Source organism: Bos javanicus, chromosome 2, assembly GCF_032452875.1.
Source record: "Bos javanicus breed banteng chromosome 2, ARS-OSU_banteng_1.0, whole genome shotgun sequence".
Lineage (NCBI taxonomy): Eukaryota > Metazoa > Chordata > Mammalia > Artiodactyla > Bovidae > Bos > Bos javanicus.
Window position 1 is genome coordinate 18405224 of NC_083869.1, and position 14848 is coordinate 18420071.

A 14848-nucleotide genomic window follows, 5' to 3' on the forward strand; every position below is an offset into this window, starting at 1 on the left:
CAGTTCCAGCCAAGATACACTTGCCTAAAAATCTTGAAGGCATGGGAGCAGTCCACGCTCTCCGAGGTGAGGTAATCAGCATCAAGATCCCATTCAGTGGCAAACCAGATCCAGTGATCACCTGGCAGAAAGGACAAGATCTCATCGACAACAATGGCCACTACCAAGTTATTGTCACAAGGTCCTTCACATCACTTGTTTTCCCCAATGGAGTGGAGAGAAAAGATGCTGGCTTCTATGTGGTCTGTGCTAAGAACAGATTTGGAATCGATCAGAAGACAGTTGAACTGGATGTGGCTGATGTTCCCGACCCACCCAGAGGAGTCAAAGTTAGTGACGTGTCACGAGATTCTGTGAACTTAACGTGGACTGAGCCAGCTTCTGATGGTGGCAGCAAAGTCACCAACTACATTGTTGAAAAGTGTGCAACCACCGCAGAAAGATGGATCCGGGTAGGACAGGCCCGAGAAACACGTTATACCGTGATCAACTTATTTGGAAAAACAAGTTACCAGTTCCGTATAATAGCAGAGAATAAATTTGGCCTAAGCAAACCTTCTGAGCCTTCAGAACCAACAGTAACCAAAGAAGACAAGACCAGGGCTATGAACTATGATGAAGAGGTAGACGAAACCAGGGAAGTTTCTATGACCAAAGCTTCTCACTCTTCAACCAAGGAGCTTTATGAGAAATACATGATTGCTGAAGATCTTGGGCGTGGTCAGTTTGGAATTGTCCATCGTTGTGTTGAAACATCCTCAAAGAAGACATACATGGCCAAATTTGTGAAGGTCAAAGGGACTGACCAAGTTTTGGTAAAGAAAGAAATTTCCATTCTAAATATAGCTAGGCACCGAAACATGTTATACCTCCATGAATCATTTGAAAGCATGGAAGAATTAGTTATGATCTTTGAGTTCATATCAGGACTTGACATATTTGAGCGCATTAACACAAGTGCTTTTGAACTTAATGAGAGAGAAATCGTAAGCTATGTTCGCCAGGTGTGCGAAGCACTTGAGTTCTTACACAGCCATAATATTGGACACTTTGACATTAGACCAGACAACATCATTTACCAAACAAGAAGGAGCTCCACCATTAAAATCATAGAATTTGGTCAAGCCCGTCAGCTGAAGCCAGGGGACAACTTTAGGCTTCAGTTCACTGCCCCTGAATACTATGCACCTGAGGTCCACCAGCATGATGTTGTCAGCACAGCCACGGACATGTGGTCTCTTGGAACACTGGTGTACGTGCTGTTGAGTGGTATCAATCCATTCCTGGCTGAAACTAACCAGCAGGTCATTGAGAACATCATGAATGCTGAATACACCTTTGATGAAGAAGCTTTCCAAGAGATCAGCCTCGAAGCCATGGACTTTGTTGACCGGCTATTAGTGAAAGAGAGAAAATCTCGCATGACAGCATCTGAGGCCCTTCAGCACCCCTGGCTGAAGCAGAAGACAGAAAGAGTCAGTACTAAAGTGATCAGGACATTGAAACACCGACGCTACTACCACACCCTAGTCAAGAAAGACCTCAACATGGTTGTGTCTGCAGCCCGGATCTCCTGTGGTGGTGCAATTCGATCTCAGAAGGGAGTGAGCATTGCTAAAGTTAAAGTGGCATCCATTGAAATTGGCCCCGTTTCCGGGCAGATAATGCATGCAGTTGGAGAAGAAGGAGGCTATGTCAAATATGTATGCAGAATTGAAAATTACGATCAGTCGACCCAGGTGACTTGGTACTTCGGTGTCAGACAGCTGGAGAACAGTGAGAAATATGAAATCACATATGAAGATGGAGTGGCCACCATGTATGTCAAAGACATCACCAAATTCGATGATGGTACCTACAGATGCAAAGTAGTCAATGACTATGGTGAAGACAGTTCTTATGCAGAGCTCTTTGTCAAAGGTGTGAGAGAAGTTTACGACTATTATTGCCGTAGAACTGTGAAGAAACTTAAGCGCAGAACAGATGCCATGAGACTCCTGGAAAGACCACCTGAATTCACCCTGCCTCTCTATAACAAGACAGCTTATGTGGGTGAAAATGTCCGGTTTGGTGTAACCATAACTGTCCACCCAGAGCCTCGAGTAACGTGGTACAAATCAGGTCAGAAAATCAAACCAGGTGATGATGACAGGAAGTACATATTTGAGTCGGACAAAGGTCTTTACCAATTAACAATCAACAGCGTAACTATGGATGATGATGCCGAATATACCGTTGTGGCAAGGAACAAATACGGTGAGGACAGCTGCAAAGCAAAGCTGACTGTAACTCCACACCCACCTCCATCAGATACGACCCTCAGACCCATGTTCAAACGGCTACTGGCAAACGCAGAATGCCAAGAAGGCCAAAGTGTCTGCTTTGAGATCAGAGTGTCTGGCATCCCCCCACCGACGTTAAAATGGGAGAAAGATGGTCGGCCACTGTCCCTTGGGCCTAACATTGAAATTATCCACGAAGGCTTGGATTATTATGCTCTTCACATCAGGGATACTTTGCCAGAAGACACCGGTTATTATAGGGTCACAGCCACAAATACAGCTGGATCCAGCAGCTGCCAGGCCCACCTACAAGTGGAACGCCTGAGGTATGTCAAACAGGAATTCAAGACAAAAGAGGAGCACGAACGACATGTGCAGAGGCAGATTGACAAGACCCTGAGAATGGCTGAAATTCTTTCTGGCACTGAGGCGGTGCCGCTGACGCAGGTCGCCCAGGAGGCGCTGAGAGAAGCTGCCATCCTCTACAAACCAGCTGTCAGCACCAAGACCGTGAAAGGGGAATACCGACTTGAGACGGAAGAAAAGAAGGAGGAGAGGAAACTCCGCATGCCTTACGAAGTACCAGAGCCACGCAAGTACAAACAGACCACCATAGAAGAAGACCAACACATTAAGCAGTTCGTGCCCATGTCTGACATGAAGTGGTATAAGAAGATACGGGATCAATTTGAAATGCCTGGGAAGATTGACAGAGTTGTTCAGAAGAGGCCCAAGCGCATCCGCCTTTCAAGATGGGAGCAGTTCTATGTGATGCCTCTCCCGCGCATCACCGATCAATACAGACCTAAGTGGCGGATTCCCAAACTGTCCCAAGATGACCTTGAAATGGTGAGACCAGCCCGCCGGCGCACACCTTCTCCGGATTACTACTATTATTACAGACCCAGGAGACGTTCTCTTGGTGACATCTCCGACGAAGAATTACTCCTGCCCATTGACGACTACCTGGCGATGAAGAGAACAGAGGAAGAGAGGCTGCGTCTTGAAGAAGAGCTGGAACTGGGTTTTTCAGCCTCACCCCCGAGCCGGAGCCCTCCCCGTTTTGAGCTTTCGAGTCTGCGTTATTCTTCCCCACAAGCTCACGTCAAGGTGGAGGAAGCAAGAAGAGACTTCAGATACTCAACCTATCACATCCCAACCAAGGAAGAGACCAGCACAAGCTACGCAGAGCTGCGGGAGCGGCACGCCCGCGCCTCGCACAGGCAGGCCCATCAGCGGCAGAGGATCATGGCCGAGAGAGAGGACCACGAGCTGCTGCGGCCCGCCACCACCACCCAGCGCCTCTTGGAATACAAGAGCGAGCTGGACCACCTGGCGAAGGAGGCGAAGTCTAGAAAGAAATCAAGACGCCAGAGAGAAGTGACCGAAATAACGGAAATCGAGGAAGAATATGAGATCTCCAAACATGCGCAGAGAGAGACGTCCTCCTCGGTGTCCAGGCTGCTGAGACGCCGGCGCTCACTGTCTCCCACCTACATCGAGTTGATGAGGCCCGTGTCTGAGCTGATCCGGCCGCGGCCACGGCCAGCTGAGGAATATGAAGATGAAGAAGAAGAAGAAGATGTAGAAAGAAGGTCTCCTACCCCAGAGAGGACTCGTCCACGTTCCCCCAGCCCTGTGTCTAGTGAGCGATCACTGTCAAGATTTGAGAGGTCGGCAAGATTTGATATCTTTTCCAGGTATGAGTCCATGAAAGCTGCTCTAAAGACTCAAAAGACATCGGAAAGGAAGTATGAGGTTTTGAGTCAGCAGCCTTTTACACTTGACCACGCGCCTCGAATCACGCTGAGGATGCGTTCCCACCGGGTTCCCTGCGGCCAAAATACACGTTTTATCTTAAACGTTCAGTCAAAGCCAACTGCTGAGGTCAAATGGTACCACAATGGTGTAGAACTCCAAGAGAGCAGTAAGATTCATTACACCAACACCAGTGGGGTCCTGACCCTAGAAATTCTGGACTGTCATCTTGATGACAGTGGAACATACCGTGCTGTGTGCACCAACTACAAAGGTGAGGCTTCCGACTATGCGACCTTGGACGTCACAGGAGGGGATTACACTACCTATGCTTCCCAGCGCAGAGACGAACAGGTTCCCCGATCTGTCTTCCCTGAGCTGACAAGAACAGAGGCATATGCAGTTTCGTCCTTTAAGAAAACATCTGAGATGGAAGCTTCCTCTTCCGTCAGGGAAATGAAATCATTGATGACAGAGACCCGGGAAAGTCTCTCCTCCTATGAACACCATGCATCCGCAGAAATGAAAAGTGCTGCAATCGAAGAAAAGTCGCTGGAAGAAAAGTCCACACACAGAAAGATTAAGACGACTTTGGCAGCAAGAATCCTCACAAAGCCAAGGTCCATAACTGTCTATGAAGGTGAGTCTGCAAGGTTCTCTTGCGATACAGATGGTGAGCCGGTACCAACGGTGACATGGCTGCGTGGGGGACAAGTCATAAGCACTTCTGCCCGCCACCAAGTGACCACCTCAAAGTACAAGTCAACTTTTGAGATCTCTTCAGTCCAGGCTTCAGATGAGGGCAACTACAGTGTGGTGGTGGAGAACAGCGACGGGAGGCAAGAGGCGCAGTTTACTCTGACTGTTCAGAAGGCCAGGGTTACTGAAAAGGCTGTGACATCACCACCGAGAGTCAAATCCCCGGAGCCTCGGGTAAAATCCCCAGAAGGAGCCAAGTCTCCAAAACGAGTGAAATCCCCAGAACCAGTGACTCCTCACCCCAAAGCTGTACCGCCCACAGAGACAAAACCCACACCAACAGAGAAGGTTCAGCAGAAGCCAGTCGCTGCCCCACCTAAGATAATTCAGTCCTTGAAGGCAGAAGCCTCTAAAGACATAGCCAAGCTGACCTGTGTGGTTGAAAGCAGTGCATTATGTGCAAAAGAGGTCACCTGGTACAAAGACGGCAGGAGACTGAAGGAAAACGGGCATTTCCAGTTTCACTATTCTGCAGATGGCACCTATGAGCTCAAAATCCTCAACCTCGCCGAATCTGATCGTGGAGAATATGTTTGTGAGGTTTCTGGTGAAGGTGGAACTTCCAAAACTAACTTCCAATTTGTGGGACAAGCCTTTAAGAGTATCCATGAGCAGGTGTCAAGCATATCAGAAACCAAGAAAGCAGCTCCAAAAACTGCTGAGCCAACAGAAACCAAGAAAGCAGCTCCAAAAACTGCTGAGCCAACAGAAACCAAGAAAGCAGCTCCAAAAACTGCTGAGCCAACAGAAACCAAGAAAGCAGCTCCAAAAACTGCTGAGCCAACAGAAACCAAGAAAACTGAACCCAAAGCTCCTGCGCCAATTTCCACAAAACCAGTAATTGTTACTGGTCTGCAGGATACCACTGTTTCTTCAGACGGTGTTGCTAAATTTGCAGTTAAAGTTACTGGAGAACCCCAGCCGACTGTCATTTGGACAAAGGATGGAAAGGTAACTGGTTCTTAAATGACCTTATTTTCTAAAAAAAAAAAAAACAAAGAAAACTAACCCTGTTCCTTTTTTCCCAACTCCCAAAGAAAGTTTAAGAGTAACTCAACTTTTTAAAATTCACATCACTTGCGTTCCACAGGCTATATCACAAGGAGGTAAATACAAACTCTCTGAAGACAAAGGAGCATTCTTCCTAGAAATTCATAAGACCGATACTTCTGACAGTGGTCTTTATACCTGTACAATAACAAACTCAGCTGGATCTGTGTCATCTAGCTGCAAATTAACAATAAAAGGTAAGTTGGCTTTTATTCTTACCAACAGTTTTCATAAGACTCTATTAAGGAGACATTTCTAAACATGCTTGCTTACACACACACAAAGTATTAAAATAAAAACTGTTTTACCAAGTTACAGAATACCATTTGTACACAAATGTACAAATACCCATATTTGAAGTTAGGATATAATTTATATTTATTAAGTGCATAATTGTATGCAGTGTTATATAAGAGTCCCAGATATTATGTAAGATTCCTGCTCCCTGTAATGTTTAAGAATGAATAGTCAGGTGAATATACCAAATGGTACTTCTTCCTTAAAACTTCGCTCTTGCTAATTTTCCAAAGCAGTAGAAAGTTAATGATACAGTCCAAAGCTGTATCAGTTCTCCCGATTAAAATGAGTTTGCCTTCATCTGAATCTTCTAAAACATAATTAAATTGTTTTAATCAATCAAAATCTCCTAAATCCATCCATCTCCTAGATCCTTTAACTATTCCTTTCAAAACTTTTTCCCCTTAAGCCACAGAATTCATTCTTCAATTTAGTTTAGTTTAAATAATCATTACACTGACCTCGAAAGTCATGCATGACAACTTTCCAAGATCGGGGCTGAGAAAGTATCAAGTATTACCTACACTGCATGCATAAGTCAGTATTTTTTCTTTGTGTATTACTTGCAGAATCCACAAGACAAAAGGGTAGGACCACTTTTCCATTCAATTTGCTTTACGGAGCTTTCTTTTTCAGTTGTAGAAGACACTGAGATACAGAAAGTATCTGCACAAAAGACCTCCGAAATTACATCCCAGAAGAAGGCATCTGTCCAAGAGGAAATTTCCAAGAAAGCCCTCATTTCTGAAGAAATCAAGACATCAGAGGTAAAATCTCACGAAAAGCTAGCCCTCAAGGAGGAAGCTTCCACAGTTCTGATTTCCGAGAAAGTCAAGAAATCAGAAGCTGCCTCCCTGGAAAAATCTGTTGTCCATGAGGAAATCACTAAAACATCACAGGCATCGGAAGAAATCCGAACTCATGCTGAGATCAAAGCATTTTCCACTCAGATGAGTATAACTGCTGGTCAGAAAGTGACTTTGAAAGCCAACATTGCTGGTGCCACTGATGTGAAATGGGTACTGAATGGGGTGGAGCTCAGCAATTCTGATGAGTATAGATACGGCATCTCAGGCAGCGACCAGACCCTGACCATCAGACAGGCTGGTCACAAAGACGAAGGGATCCTCACCTGCATCGGCAAAACCAGCCAAGGCATCATTAAGTGTCAGTATGATCTGACCCTAAGCAAAGAACTCTCAGATGCTCCAGCCTTCATCTCACAGCCCAGATCTCAAAATGTTAATGAAGGACAAAACGTTCTCTTTTCTTGTGAAATCAGTGGTGAGCCATCGCCTGAAATCGAATGGTTTAAAAACAACCTGCCAGTAAGTTTAATTATGAATGTTACTGAAGAGAACTTTCAATACTTTACTCCTGAAGAGCTCAAAGAAACACTTATTTTTTCTCTTCTTTTTAGATTTCTATTTCTTCAAATATCAGTGTAAGTCGCTCCAGAAATGTATATTCTCTTGAAATCCGAAATGCATCAGTAAGTGACAGTGGGAAGTATACAATTAAGGCCAAAAATTTCCATGGCCAGTGTTCAGCTACTGCTTCCTTAACAGTCCTTCGTAAGTATATCTTTACCACTTTCCTTACTTGCTTAAGGCCATTGTATGGTTTTGTTTTTTGCTTTTGTCTTTCTGAGCACAGCAAACTCTCAGGAGCCTCTTTAAGAGAGGCTCCTGTGTAAGAGGATGTGTAAGAGACAGGCTTCCTGCGTAAGGCATGTGTAAGAGACAGGCTTCCTGTGTGAATTCATTCTTAACAGCCAATGTTTCTTTACAGCTAGATAGAAATATGGATAAGTTAACTTTCAAAGCAAAGCTACCAGCTGTCCTGTTACTTGTATTTTCAGAATGCACAATATAAAAATTGTTTTCTATATGATTAATCATTTTTTTCCTAGTGATTCTAGCACCTGCATGAAATGTAATAATAGAAATAGAAGGATTCGTTTCTGGGAGACACTGGGCTAGCTCTTGACAACTGTATGTATGTATCTGCTTATGCTTTCACAGCAAATTGTTTGGGTTATGTTTCTGTGTGTGCGTGTCTAAGTTTCCATTTCTGCAAGTCAATGTCAGATGTCACAAATTAACCAGATGTCACTGATGTTCACTGTGTATCTGCTGTGCTCCACAGCTCTAGTTGAAGAACCTCCCAGAGAGGTAGTATTGAGGACAAGTGGTGACACAAGCTTGCAAGGAAGCTTCTCGTCTCAGTCAGTCCAAATGTCTGCCTCTAAGCAGGAGGCCTCCTTCAGCAGTTTCAGCAGCAGCAGTGCTAGCAGCATGACTGAAATGAAATTTGCAAGCATGTCTGCCCAAAGCATGTCCTCCATGCAAGAGTCCTTTGTAGAAATGAGTTCCAGCAGTTTTATGGGAAAATCTAGTATGACACAACTGGAAAGTTCAACTAGTAGAATGCTTAAAGCAGGCCTAAGAGGTGAGCAATCCAATTATTGGTAGAGGTAGACAAGCCTAGTAGCATGGTAGAATCTTTAGTACACACAATTCAGTAGAATGCAAGTTTTTATTTCTTTTCAGTGATTCTAAACGTTTGTTGTTGTTGTTGTTCCATAAAGGAATTCCACCTAAAATTGAAGCTCTTCCCTCTGACATCAGCATTGATGAAGGAAAAGTTTTAACAGTAGCCTGCGCTTTTACGGGTGAGCCTACCCCGGAAATAACATGGTCTCGTGGTGGAAGAACAATTCACGATCAAGAACAGCGAGGGCGATTCCATATTGAAAACACAGATGACCTGACGACTCTGATCATCATGGACGTACGGAAACAAGATGGTGGACTGTATACCCTGAGTTTAGGGAATGAATTTGGATCTGACTCTGCTACTGTGAATATAAATATTCGATCCATTTAAGAGGGCCTGTGCTCTCACACTCAGACTCATTCTTAACCTTTCCCAAATGATTCACATGGACTAATCTTTCTATCTTTCTGATCTGTAAATACTTAAAAAAAAGAGTAGTTTTGTATCAACCTAAATGAGTCGAAGTTCAAAAATAATACATTTCAGTCTTTTCATAATTGTTGACCTAAGAAGATTACACATTTTCTAGTGACATGTACATACTGTATATAGCCGAATTAACGGTTATAAAGTTTTGTACCATTTATTTTATGACATTTTACACTGTAACTATTGAAACTAACGGTTGGTAGGAGAAAGTTTCTTATGGAACGAATACCCTGCTCAACACTTAATCAATCTTTGTGCCTCAACATAATGTTGATGTCTAAGTATGCCTCAGTGGGTCGAGGAATTCCCCATTGAAGATGTCCTATCCACCGAAAAATGCTGTGCACATCACCTGATATGCACCGATACTTATGGAATCAGAAATGTAAGGCATTGGTGATGTTTGCATTTACCCTCCTGTAAGCAACACTTTAACGTCTTACATTTTCTCTGATGATGTCACACTCAAAATTATCATGACTTAAATATTACCAGAACAAAGTGTAACGGCCAACACTTTGTTCGCTCATTTCACACTGTCTCTGACCATAGAGAGTGCCTGGGTAGCTTGGAAAAGTAACATCACCTGGCCATCCCCTCAGTTAACCAAGTTATTCATGCATTCCTATGCCAGAGCAGTGTCAACTCTTGGAGGTTCAGGGGTGCAGCCAATGCCTTCGTGTGGTAGTTCTAAATTTAAACCAGAAACTGGGGCAACTAAGCAATGAGCCACAGCAAAAAATAAAGAACAAAATAAAGCTGTCGTTAAATTTAAAAACAACAAAATATTACTAACTGCCCAAAATATCAATTTGATGTAGTTCTTTTCATGCAAGTTTAAATTCAATTGTTAGTTATAATTGTTGGACCTCCTTGAGATAGTAACAACAAAATAAAGCAAGCTATCTGCACCTCAAAATGTGTGGCTGGTTGTTTTCTGTGAAATTCTGTGGTTGGGGAGGTATGTGCCTTTGAAAATCCCAGAAATGATGATAGAGAAGAAAAAGTAACTCAAGTTCTCTACAGCAAATATGTAAATTATCATGTTGAATGTAGTCAACAATTTTTTAAAAGCACAGATATGATTCTCATGGATAAATTTATCCCCAGAAGTTAACAAAAATCCCCCAAAATAAATCTTCTAAACATATTATCAAGAAAAATATTTTTAGAGGGACTGATTCAACTAAATCCAAAGGTACAGGAACATCAAAAATTCACAATATTTTGTGCAAAGATGAGCAAGATGAGATAGACCCTGTCCCTTAAGAAACATACAGAAGAGAAAATGACCACTTCAGGGAAAATGATCAACTGTGCAACTGAATCCATTACTGACTATTGTAGCTACAAGCTGAGACAGAACAAATCAGTCTTCAAAGCTAAAGGACTCTTTTTTTTTTTTTTTAAAGAACTCGTTTTAAATCGTATAGTCCTACCATGCTTTTCAAAACAACTGATCTATACTTAATAATAAAATACCTACCTCCAGAAAAATCTGTATTTATCCATCTCAATTAGATAATCCTAATTGTAAACCTATACAGTTGATTCTTTGCCTAAATTACCTCCTAAATGTAAATATAAGCGGCCAAAGTTGAAGCAAATGCACAGTCAATTCCTACTCCCCAAAGAAGATCTTGGGTCTGCATTAGTTTATTCAGCAAATATTCTTTCTTAAGGCTTCCTTGGCGCCTCAGCGGTAAAAGAATTCACCTGCCAATCCAGGAGACTCAGGTTCAATCCCTGGGTCAGGAAGATCCCCTGGAGAAGGGAATGGCAACCTGCTCCAGTATTCTTGCCTGGGAAATCCATGGACAGAGGGCCACATACAGTCTGTGCGGTCACAAGAGTCAGACACGACTTAGTGACTGACAAAAACAACTGCAACAAATTCTTTAAGTCAGATTTCCTAAAAGCAGACTTTAGTTGTTTGAGGGACTGCTCTCAGAAAGTCAGAGTCCCTAAAAGCAGAGTCTAAGACAGAGACTGGAGATTAATAGTTTGAGGAGCTGCTCTCAAGAAAAAGAGTGAGGGGAGCAGAGCAAGGGAAGAAAGCTAAGCAAGAATGTGGTCTCGGCAAGAGCTTCAGCCCCATCCCATAAGTACCATAGTTGGTTCCACCTGGGAACAGGGACACAGACCATCTGCATCCCCTCATCAGTGGCTACATGCTGTGAGCTTGTGGGGGTGGGGACGGGTGAGGGAAATAATCTCCGGGGTGAGGGGCACCCCTTGGCCAGACAGCTCTCTGCAAACTAGGGCAGCTCAACAGCCGATGCTCATGAAACCGGGGCAGATACGCATAACCTGGGTCTGGGCAGTACCGACAGCACCCACAACACCATCAAACAACTTAATACCTATTCTTGAGACAGGCTGGGACCTGGGACCTTTTGCTGTAGTGCCTGCACCTGGACAAATGTCTCCTCAAGCAACAAAATACAGAGAAACTACAAAGGACTAAAAATAACTGCATGCATGTGCAGTTGGGGCAAATTATGAACAAGATACAGAAAAGACCAAAAACCCACACAGCGCCATCAGGTAGGTGGGCAGACCACCTAAGCCAACCCCGGACCCACTGCTACCCTCACCCCATATAAGGAACCAGCTCACCCCTGCTGCCCTCCAGGAAGCAGGCAAGGGAAACCGTCACTTGTTTCCGCTCCTTCCTGTTGCAGCAGGGGCCCCAATAAAGCCTTGCTGGAATTTCCTGTCTAGCCTCTTATCAATTTCTATTGACTAAGGAGGCCACGAACTCTGGTCAGTAACATACTTTTTGGGGACACAATGAAAGGACAGCTGTCCCTGTCCCAGGAGAGGATCTGGGCACCGCCAGGGACCACCGAATGCGGCTTCCCCCTGGGTGACAAGTGCTCGCCTGGATCTCATTTCAGTGTCACCACGTTTGATAAGTCTGCCTTCCTGGTCGCTGGCGGTCCCAGAACCCTCATTCAGGCAACACTCTCCCCCTTACCTTTGTCCCTTTCCCTCTCCTGAAATCTCTCTACTTCTCCCCTCTCTGTCCTCTTACTTCTGCCCCATCCTTCCCAGAGAGTGGACATCGGGCAGCTGCTGCATCACTCCTCTTGGCTTGTGAGACCCTCTGGCCAGCAACAGCTCCCCTTGACCAGTGACAAACAGGTGGGAGAGGCCTGCCTCACACCGTGCAGACAGACCCTGGTCCAGTAGGCTCTCCTTTACTGGAGATTTACAAGAGTGAAGGAGATTCAAACCTAATATCATGTAGTGGCTGGAAGTCTGAGCGCCTCACAATATTCTCACCTTTATTTTCCTGCTGCCAAGAGATGTCCCACTGGGAACAGGCTGAAATGGCAGATTTCTATATACTGGTGGACGCATGGGTAGAAGTCCCATCTGTGGGTTGGGGACCCAGAAATGATGCACAACTGGCTGGTTTCCAGGCTTGATCACCCCAGTGGACAGGGTGCTCCCTCCATCACCGGCCCTTTCTGGAAGCAGGTGGGTTGGTGCCTGAATAGACGTCTGCAGGGGGCAGGTTGAAATGGCAATCTCTTTCTGTCTCTTTCAGTCTCTTCTGTCCCTCTCCCTTTGCCCCTCCCTTGGTCCTCAGCCCTACACTCCTGTGCCCTTCATCCTGAAGACTCTTTGTGTCTTTAAGTTTCCGTCATTGTCCATGGTTTTAAAAGGACCTTTGTTTTATGTCTTTTTGTCTGTCCAACTAATCCTGCGAGTCTCTGCAAACATTGCGGACCTGGTGGAGCACTTAGGCCTTGAAATGCAAAAACAACCCACAGGGCCTGAGACTCCAGGCTTGGGGTGCTTAGTAGGACTTTAAAGACCACCACTGACAGAAAAGAAAAGTAGCTTGCCTTTCTCCCCCCTGCCTCCAATGTTAACTGTTCTGCCTGGCTCTAGGAACTATCTGATCTACCTAAGGTCCCCCAGACGGAGGAAAAAAAGAGGACTTTTAAACTCTGACGGGAAAGCTATTGGATCTCTGGTTCGGTCTGTATGTAAAAATTAACTTGTAAATAAGCTGTTTTTAATTGGCTTAAAGGAAACTGAGCACTTATATACATTCTCAGAAATATAAAAGAAACTTGCCAGTGTACATTTCAGATTAATGTAAATATGAGAAATGCCCAGGGTATCTCTGCATTCTTAACAACTAGAGACAGTTTAAATAACACAGTTTAAAAAGAAATAAACTGATTTTCTTTTACAGTGCAGCCTGGTGCCAATATGTACTGGGTGACCAGGAGAAGTGGTCACAGAATGGATCCCTTAACTGTGTTGTTTTGGTTCTTTTTAAACAGAGAATAACTTAATGAAAACGCTGTTGTTGAGTCGCTCAGTTGTGTCCAACTCTTTTCTGACCCCATGGAGTGTAGCCGGCCAGGCTCCTCTGTCCATGGGATTTCCCAGGCAAGGATACTGAAATAGTTTGCCATTTCATTTTCCAGGGTAGCTTCCCAAAATACAGGGATCAAACACGTGTCTGATCCATTGCAGGCAGATTCTTCACCACTGAACCACCTGGGAAGCCCCAATAAATACACAGAATATTATAAAGGCTTTTGACTCCTTCTTTTCTTGCCATCCAATAGTAACCACTAAGGTCAAATCAGCTGTTATGCTTTCCATGTGTTTGTTTTTTCTTAAGCATTTACCACAAAAGTCTAAATCTATAAAGTCTATTTTTCTGTTTATGTTTTCAACCTTGATATAAATGATACCACACTGTACATCTCTCACAGCTTGCTTTTTTAAGGAAAGCACTTTTGTTGTGGAAAAATTCAAATGTATACAAATAAACAGAATAGTGCAATGAAACAAGTATAAACAACAAGGCCCCGTTGTGCAGCCCAAGGAGCCACACTCTATATTCTGTGAAAAACAACAGTGGAAAAGAATACAAAAAAGAATATATACACATGTACAACTGAACCACCCTGCTGCACAGCAGAAATCAATGCAATGCTACAAATCAACTATACTTCAACAGAAAAAAATAAAAATCTTTTAAAAAGAATAGTATAATGAACTCCTATGTATCCATCACCCAGCTCCAATGATCAACTGGATCTCTTAAACTTTAACACCATTTTACTACTGGATCTATTTTTGTAAGCAGTCCCCAAAATGGAGAAAGGTCCCGTGTGTGCAGGCCTTTATACTTAACCGAGACTCAGGCCTGAGGGATTTTTATCATGTGTGTGGAGCCTCTATGCCTATGTTGTTCCCAAAGATTGAGAGCCAGACATTCTCACAGACCCCCTGTCTTCCAGTCTCTTAATTAGTCATCGGCACACTAAGCCTCCTTCTTGAGCCCCTTTTTCTTCCCCTTCACCACCTCCTTCATCTCCTGGACTCCCACCTCACCACCCTGACAAATCGAAACCCCCAAATCAGTGCCCCAGTGCTTTTCCCAGCGGAGCTCTGACCAGGTTCAAAGTTAACCCCCACTTTTGTCCCACAAAGCCTTTACCCCCTTCAGGAAGCAGCTAGAATGCACGTCCCCTTTTCAGTGGGAGACTTGGGAATCTGTAAGCAGAGATGTGGCAGGTTCTCAGAGAACCCTGACAAGTTTAGGAGCAAATTTGTCAGGCTGGGGTTGACACACTCTCACCTGGCAGAACATCACGGTCATTCGGGCCCACTGTTGCAAGCTGAGCATATACTGAGAAACACCAGGGAACAGGCAGATGGCCTACTGGCCACCAACC

At 44.2% G+C, this 14848-nt stretch overlaps 1 protein-coding gene and 1 long non-coding RNA gene across 5 annotated transcripts in view; one reads left to right on the forward strand and one right to left on the reverse strand.

Annotated features, from left to right (window-relative positions):
• The window catches only part of TTN (titin), a 275391-nt gene extending 265338 nt beyond the window's left edge, over positions 1 to 10053 (forward strand). For both annotated transcript variants that reach the window (XM_061434167.1, XM_061434175.1), the window contains 6 exons: positions 4 to 5750; positions 5890 to 6046; positions 6783 to 7474; positions 7567 to 7720; positions 8295 to 8597; positions 8737 to 10053. In XM_061434167.1, the coding sequence (XP_061290151.1) occupies positions 4 to 5750; positions 5890 to 6046; positions 6783 to 7474; positions 7567 to 7720; positions 8295 to 8597; positions 8737 to 9035 (7352 nt within the window). In that variant the 3' untranslated portion in view covers positions 9036 to 10053. The remainder of the gene's footprint in view (positions 1 to 3; positions 5751 to 5889; positions 6047 to 6782; positions 7475 to 7566; positions 7721 to 8294; positions 8598 to 8736) is intronic.
• LOC133257839 (uncharacterized) overlaps positions 1 to 14848 on the reverse strand; it is a 149027-nt gene that overhangs the window by 104095 nt on the left and 30084 nt on the right. The gene's annotated exons all lie outside the window — the stretch shown is intronic.